Genomic DNA, 8592 nt, shown 5'->3' on the forward strand with positions numbered 1-8592 from the left:
TCAAGAGTAGATAATAAACATGTTAAGATAACCATAAAGATGTTTATTATCTACTCTTGGCTCTATCCATGCACATTGGTATAGCAAGGGACCTTCCACAGAGCAATGCCACCATATTGAAGTAGCGACGGTGCAATTTGCGATGCGCACATTCTGTAAACGTGCCACACTCCCGATTAAATGCTTAACGTCGGCCCTACGTAATTTCGTTTGGGCGACATGTCGCCGCCGTGTACGTGCCCTATCCCTGCGGGGTAAGGCCAGGGACCTTCGGCAGAGCAGTGCCACTACATTGAAGTAGCGAGGGTGCATTTTTTGATGCACTCTTCTTCTAGGCGTGCTACACTCTAGATTAAATGCTTAACGTTGGCCCTAAGTCATTTTCTTTGCGCGACAAGTCGCCGAAGTGTCCGCGCTCTGACCCTGCACATTGGTAACCCTATATAGCCAGGGACCTTCGGCAGAGCAGTGTCACCGCATTGAAGTAGCGAGGGTGCAATTTACAAATGCGTACATCCTCTCTGGAGGCATGTCACACTGCCCACACTGTACATGCTTAATGTCGGCCCTACGTCATTTCCTTTGGCGACAAATCGCCGACGTACATTAGTATTGATGGGACCTGACCCAGAGCATTACAGCGACATTGAAGTAGCGAGGGCGCGATTTCATAATGAAAATGGTTAGAACTCTATGATATTGTTAATTTCAGAAACTAGAATCCTCGCTGTATCCGACAGTGTGTGTGGCTCGTCCGGTTGCACTGCTGGGACAGATGGGGAATTTTCAAAGCAAGCCATCTTTTTCGCGTAAAATCACATTGCAAAGTGGTCATTTCGTGTGTGTGCCGGGAAAAGCATGTTTACGGAAGAAATTTTGGAAAATTAAAGTTAACAACATATATGTTCGTCGTCAATTCAGAGGGTGGCATTGTGATTTCTCAAAAAAGCTCCTGATTATTGAGCTGATTACGGGATTACCTGCTGATTTGCGGGAATTTTGTCTTAAGTATGGCCGCCAATGGGAAATGATTTCCCACCGTGTCCCCACATGCATAGCTATCTGTCAGCCAATAGCAAATTCATTTTAAAAAGGCGCATCAGGTGCGCTATCATGGCGGCTAAAGCTCTTTGCAAGACGAAAATCGAGCTGTTTTATGATGTACTTTCACCATATTCATGGATAGCTTTCGAGGTATTATATTGTATTATAGTGATCCTCTATCATAGTTATTGTTATTATTTTCTGCTTAATAATAGATTGAATTCATATATAGTTTGCATTACTTAAAGCCCGCCGCACACGCTGTGGAACTTGTTGTGCCATCGGCATCGTCCACATGTGGAAAGTGGCGCAGCAAGTTCCACAGCGTGTGCGGATGCAAAATCCCTCGATCTGGGTCGTGTGGAAAATATCACACGTGATTGATAATTTCTTCCACGTGTGGAAGTTTGAACAGCGTGTGCGGAGCCTTCCACACCCAATTCGCATTGTTCGCTTGGACGCACTATTTTTTTTCAGCTCGCATATCAGGCAGATCGCATAGATGATACTGATACTGATAGAGCACAGGCCCTTGAAGGCTCAAGTTTCAAGAAGAGTATAAGAGCGAAGCGCTCGCTCGAGGCATATCCAAGAACTGATCAATCAAACGTCGTGTGAAAGCTCTCTTCAACGACGCTCCGTGTCCAAGCGAACAATGCGAATTGGGTGTGGAAGGCTCCGCACATGCTGTTCAAACTTCCACACGTGGAAGAAAATATCAAACGTATGATATTTTCCACACGACCCAGATCGAGGGATTTTGCATCCCCACGCTGTGGAACTTGTTGCGCCACTTTCCACATGTGGACGATGGCACAGCAAGTTCCACAGCGTGTGCGGCGGGCTTAAAGTCTGAGGAACAGGGAATGGTTGTATAACCTCCTGTACGGCTGTAGCTCTAGTACTATATATAGCCCTTCGCTCTGCCGCAGGGCTATAGAACATTCTATGTTGAATCCTGCCGCTTTTTCTGCTCCCACTGCTCCCACGAAAAATGGCTGACAAAACGCAAAATGATCGGGCTTTTTAACACTTATTTATCTATATGGACCATTCACCTATCGTTTTGAACAGTTTCCACAACTTTACACCAAGTATTTATGCATTTATTCCTCACAGTGCTAGCCCCACTTGTGCTTCGATTGAAATGTAGGGACAGTGATTTTCCGCGATTGCGGAAAACGGACGGAAAACATGGAAACGGCCATTGGAAACGGAAAAGATGTTTCAAACGGAAAAATGCGGAAAACGTAATTTGAACATATTACAACATGGAAATTTCAATAAAATCATTAAAAAAACAAATTCAAAGACAAGTTTCAGAGCAAAATGACTTACAATTACGTCTTTTAGTAGCCCTGTGTTTCGGTGCCAACCCAACTGTCAGTCAGTGACCAAATACTTTTTTTTCATGCAAATATATGTAAACAGAATATTGTATTTTTGGTGTGTACAATCTCTATGGCAAAACGGAATTTCCATTTTTTCTTTACTTTGAAACGGAATTCATGATTTTCCCAAACGGAAAAGGCAATTTTTTGAAACGGAAAATCACTGTCCCTAGAAATGCTGTCGCGTACGCGCTTGACGTCACCCGAAATGTTGACAATACACATGGGCAGCTATGGTGCATTATTTCCCCATTTTATTACTGTGTGGTTAGAATAAAACACTTTAACATTAAACACTTTGCAATTGGTGCCCAGGATTGCTTCCCTTCCTCTACTATGGCTTAGTATAGCTAGCACTAGTGCAGGACAAGCCAAAATATGTTGTAGCTTGTCCATTGGACAAGCAATTTTTTTTTCTTATTTCGAACACTGTATATATATGTGTGTGTGTGTGTGTGTGCGTGCGTGCGCGCGTGAGTGTGTGTGCGTGTGTCATGCACCGAGGATGCAATCCATCCATATTTTAAAGCTGCTTTCAGCATTTGACATGTGGCGCAATCGTCGATAAACTACGAGAGTTAGGTTTGGTTAGGATTGCAGACTGTATATAGTTGAGGGTCATCATATTGATAATGCCAGAAAGTTTCATTTTGCATTCGATGATGATGATGATGATGATGGATGATGATGATAAAGACAATGACGACGATGGCGGCAGAGGCCTGTCGTTCATGCCTGTTCGTTGAAGGGCAACCTTTACAACATATGCGTGCATGGGCGTCTTTAAAATGGATAAACCTTGCAACAAAAAGCCTACATACACCTACTGTGAGCATACTTGCAGTATGCAAACATCACGAAATGTTCTTATTGAGCCGGCAGAAATGTGCTGCAAAGTTGACTATTTTGAAAACTCTGTCAGACAGAGTTTCAGCGTACAGATACACATCGAGCGATGCGACTGAGCACGCTAACAGTAGGCCTACGCAAATACTTCCTGGAAATATTATTCTAATGGTTATAATCTAATAATAATAAATTACCTAATGGTCGTGGTCTATCTGTCACCTTAAATAGCTACATATATTGCTAGTCATACCAATGTCATCACAAACCTTATTTTGTCAAACAGGTTTTGACAAGGTACCAAAGCAAATGGAACATTGATGTGAAACTACGCCCTTTTTTGCTCGGTGGTGTCATGGCTGCATCAGGTAAACTTTCATTTCTTTCACGTTATGAAAACGATGTTGGTAATTGTATTGTATATTTCGCGACGAAGTCGGCGGGGATACTGGTTTCATGTCTGTCCAGCGGCCGCTCGCCGCCGCCGCAGACACTTTCCCTTCCACTTTGTAACTCGGCCCCTAATTGGGCTAGCGCGACCAAACTTGGTATACTTACACATCTTGGGGAGAAGGTGTGTCGCGTACCAAAACCAGGTCACTGAGACCTTTATTTGAACTTGACATTGACCTTGATTTTATTTCCCTTCCGTTCTATAACTCGGCCCCTAATTGATGTAGCGCGACCAAACTTGGTAACTTACACATCTTGGGGAGAAGGTGTGTCGCGTACCAAAACCAGGTCACTGCGACCTTTATTTGACCTTGACATTGACCTTGATCATATTTCCCTTCCGCTATATAACTCGGCCCCTAATTGATCTAGCGCGACCGAACTTGGTATACTTACACATCTTGGGGAGAAGGTGTGTCGTGTACCAAAACCCCTAAGGTAACCAAATTTGACATACTTGCACATCTCAGGCAGATGAGTTGTGCAACAAACCTTTGTCTTTGTGACTTATTTCACTTTACCTACCTTGTACGTCCTTACGGAGATATTTCATTTATACTAGATCGCGGGGGATACATGTAGTTGGCGACAACTGCCATTTCTAGTTATTTTTGCTACACGCAGTCCACCTTACTTTCTCGATTAATGCAATGTCATGTCCAGATCTACAATATATTTTGCTCTGGTAAATCTTGTTTTATCTTCTATTTGATGCCCATGTGGCAATTTTAGATGCATTATAACAAATTGGAGCTTTAAAATATATCTAAATTTGTAATTGTTTCATTATTTAGTTAGTGCCTTCTTGTAGCTGTGTGGTATTGTTTTTGATAGGGTACATAAAACGGTATAACAAAACCTTTATGGAAATGAATTTATGGGCACTACATTGGCATGGACCATATGTAATAACAATATAAGTCATACCTGCTGCATTTTGTACTTTTAGTACCAAAGTTGGTTATATATAGTTTACTAACAAATTGTTATTTGCACAAATGTGTGCTTGTAATGATACATTTGATAAAAGTGAGTACTTTAGTAATTGAGTGCACATGATTCAGCTTGAACAATTTTAGGCAACCAGCCACCTGCAATGGTGGCAAATAAAGGCATGTACATGCTGAAGGATCTGGAGAGACTGAGAGACTTCACATGTACACCTATTAGACAACCATCTGTGAGTTATATATTCATAAGATGTGAATTCATTCATGGCAGTGCAAGGAAAATGTCATATTTCTGTGTTTTCTATGTAACCATGCACTTGAAATTATAATTTCAAGCACTGAGATCTACATAAGTTGCTTTGTGAATCATTCTGCTGAACTATTCTTTATATTATATTCTACTGTCGACTCTTCTGCTGGGACACGATGACGGAGTGTAAATGTTTTTGCAGGACTTCATGGGCACGATCATACAGAAAGGCTCCCTGCAAGCGCAGAGGTTCCTAGCGTCTGTCGAGATGTCTCAGCCATCGCTGCTAGAGGAGGTCTCACGCCAGCTGTGGCTCAGGGTGTGGAACCGTGACGAGGACATCACGGAGCTGGAAAGTTTAAGACAGGTGAGCGGGACTCTAGCTCAGCTGTCATCACTGTGGTGAGTTAATGAGATCAATTGTGAACACGTGTTACATCATGGGCATACGCCGACACCTGGTAGTAGCTATTCAAATACTGGCCTTAAAATGTAAAAAAAAAAAAAGCGAGGAAACTGGCAGTGATAGCTTACTCTTGTGTGGCTAGCAATATTTATCTGTTAGTGAACGTCAGTTGTTGCCACTGGTCAACTCATATAGTCCCCGTCAGTGTTCTGTATTTTTCATGGTCTTGATGTGGATAACTATGAGTGTCGGATTATATGGAAGAATTGAGAGGACTTGGGAGGTTAGTGACATTAATTTTCGAGTGATGTAAAATAAATGCATCATTAATTTCATCAGAAATATGTTTATGTGACCCGTGTGTTTAACTGCAGGCAGGCAAGATGGCTGGGCTTGATGAGGCAACATTGAATAAACTACTTGGAACCCTAAAGGACCAAAATGTCAAAGATAAATTGAAGGCTACCACCAGTCAGGCTTTGTCACATGGGGTTTGTATTGAAAATTATAGATTAGCATTAACATTATTGACATTCCGGTGAGAGCGTAGTATAACTCTTACGCTTTCATATGGTTTCATAATGAAGTATAGTGTCAGTTGAAAACAAAGCAAATCCTGTAGCGCCCAATTTCTTGTGTGGAAAATTGGGATAAATAATATCAACTCCTCCACAAGATGGCAGCACAATGTAAAACCAATGAATGATTGCGATCCGAGTGGCTACCGGCTACGCTTACGGCTTATCAGAGAGAGTGGGCCCTACGGCTTTACACTCTGTTCAAATGGTACGTGAGTCATTTGTACCACACTGTCGTGTGCCATCAAACATTATCTATGCATTTTTTGATACAGGCATTTGGATCACCTATAATGATAGTGCACAAAGATGACGAGCCACATATTTTCTTTGGCAGTGATCGTTTTGAATTGTTGGCCTTCCTTATAGGTTAGTTTTTGTGTTTCTTTTGATGTTTCTATCACAAGTTATAAACAACCTAGTGAAATAAAGTGTAGTTATCAATATATATGGATAAGGCTTAAACAGAAAACCAATTGCAGAGAAAATATTGGAGTTAGGTTAATAGTTTTAGCAGTTATGATAGTTTAGTGCACCCACTATGATCGATTTTAACTACTGTGTGAGAGGTGCTGCCACCGCTCAACTCTGGCAAACATATTGGTTTTAAATCTAGAGCATTGCATACCATTAGCAAGGGTGGGTCTTTATCACGATTGGCTTATTACTGCAGATTGCGGGACCTTTATTCTCGTTGTTACCATAATTAAAATTCAATTCCAATACATTGAATACAAAAAATACTTGTTTATGCATGTAAATACATATAGTCAGGATGAGTATGTGTGTAGAATATATTAATTATATATATATATATTGTTTATGTTAAATGTTAAATGTTATATAAATACATATTTTAAAAGGAATGATTAATAAATATGCACGTGTCGCATTTTAAATAAACATTGCCTATTCACCATGCATTACAGGTGAAAAGTATGAAGGACCTCTCGCAGAGTTATCCAAGGTTGGGGACACGAAATCCAAATTGTAAAGTGTGTAGTGGTTGCACAACCAACACCTGTGTTACAATGGGAAAGTTATTGTGATGAACTGACTCTGAAATAAGTTTAAAATAACTGACATTGCTCCTAGGTTACTAAAGCATCAATGAGTGATTGCATTATATTTTAAATATAGGCACATAATGTGATAAGTGCTTGCCTGGTGTGCCATTTGAAATTGTTGTAATTTTCTTTATGTTTATCAATGAATTTTTTATTAATTGTTATGATAACAGTTTTCAGTAGTTTTGTTTTACTAATTTTGCATCAATTTGAGTTTTGTAGTTGAATTCTCACTCCTACTCATGATGTACGTACTGTTATGGGTATCTACGATTTTTCCACACATATACAATGTATACACAATATAATACACAGTGATTATGCAGGGACGTATGTATATTTGCTGAAAAATTGCATACTTATTAAGAGTATCATTGAAAAAATGCACCCAGCATTGCAATCGGCTTCAACCTGCTTCCTTGTTACTGTGTGCAATGGTTAATACACTTCATCAGGATCTGCTAGCTGATCTCGCTCGTGCACTTTGCACAGTTGGAGGTATGCTGGTTGAACTGTGGTGTGCATGGATGCATAGTGATGTACTTGTAAGCTATCTAGTGAGTGACTGCATGCCACTATAAACCATCGAACAAGTGTAACTGTAACTACATATACTTATTATAGCACTTATGAATGAAAAAGACTGACATGTCGTTATCATATTCTTTTCATTTATATATTCTGTAGTAATCCAGTAGCTTGTCTAAATCTACACAGTACGTGCTGTCCTCTCATGCCACCTTTACAGGTGCCAGTTCATTGAAACCAGTACCCCCCCCCCCCGCACGCATACATATCGTCCGAGGGGCACGTATGATATTTACAGAGGTGGAAATATGCCCTTTCCTGTATTAATTATCGGCTAGAGTAAATAGGAAGAGCACTGCTGCTGTGAAGGAGATGGCATGAAGCAGATGGCTTCGTTCTCTACCTGGGCAAATATACTGTCCTCTAATTAAAACGTGTTTACACGTCAAGCCAGTCTGCCGCCAGCAGAGATGTGTTGTCACGGTTACCGACCAAACCTCGGAATATCTGAGCTGAACGAAACGTGTAATGAATCCATAACAAAGCCGGCATCACAATGGCAGCACAAGCATAGATATTTTTACCTGCGCGCGTTTTTGTCCTATGCAATTATTATGCAACGTGGGAACGACGTTGTGCAAGCTATATATGGTAATCCCGAAAGCCTATCTTTTCGTTAAAAAAAAACACGTATTAATGAGTACGTTTCAATAAGCGTACAGTGCGAATTTCTTCCACAAAGTCGATCAGCTGCAGCTGCAGTGAACACCGTTCTGATTGCTAGCTGATGACGGTTCAGCTTTAACGCTCACCCTACCCCCGCGTAAGATCTGTCATTGCCTGTCCGTTGTCGTTATCAGTTACTCTCTCTAATTATGTTTGATTCTTGCTAATAAATTGTTGCCGGTGTTTGAGGATATCAGCGATAATCGTAATGCCGCTGCGTTTTCCTGTCTCTCTGTTTACTCTTGTCTTATAAACGGCTTCATTACACGGGGCGACTCAGCCTCCCGTTGCCAAGATGCAGCGTGAAGCCTAGACTGGCCTTTATCACGTCCGCAATAAAGGCGAAGCTTCAG

At 41.1% G+C, this 8592-nt stretch overlaps 1 protein-coding gene across 1 annotated transcript; it reads left to right on the top strand.

The window, feature by feature from the left end:
- Nucleotides 1-1102: 1102 nt before the first annotated feature.
- On the top strand, nucleotides 1103-7632 carry LOC106807767 (glutathione S-transferase kappa 1-like). Its single transcript, XM_014810218.1, has 7 exons — nucleotides 1103-1194; nucleotides 3568-3649; nucleotides 4814-4914; nucleotides 5137-5301; nucleotides 5715-5831; nucleotides 6194-6287; nucleotides 6848-7632. The coding sequence occupies exons 1-7, from the start codon at nucleotides 1114-1116 to the stop codon at nucleotides 6910-6912; spliced, it is 705 nt and encodes a 234-aa protein (XP_014665704.1). The 5' UTR covers nucleotides 1103-1113; the 3' UTR covers nucleotides 6913-7632.
- Nucleotides 7633-8592: the final 960 nt, after the last annotated feature.

Source organism: Priapulus caudatus, unplaced genomic scaffold (genome assembly GCF_000485595.1).
Source record: "Priapulus caudatus unplaced genomic scaffold, Priapulus_caudatus-5.0.1 Scaffold11, whole genome shotgun sequence".
NCBI classification, from domain to species: domain Eukaryota; kingdom Metazoa; phylum Priapulida; class Priapulimorpha; order Priapulimorphida; family Priapulidae; genus Priapulus; species Priapulus caudatus.

What these genes read in the sequence shown, in the direction of transcription:
- LOC106807767 (XM_014810218.1), top strand. Translation starts at nt 1,114, where the DNA reads ATGGCGGCTAAAGCTCTTTGCAAGACGAAAATCGAGCTGTTTTATGAT. An exon ending in ATTCATGGATAGCTTTCGAG is followed by an intron (nt 1,195 to 3,567) that starts GTATTATATTGT and finishes TTTGTCAAACAG; the next exon opens with GTTTTGACAAGGTACCAAAG. An exon ending in AGCTGGAAAGTTTAAGACAG is followed by an intron (nt 5,302 to 5,714) that starts GTGAGCGGGACT and finishes GTTTAACTGCAG; the next exon opens with GCAGGCAAGATGGCTGGGCT.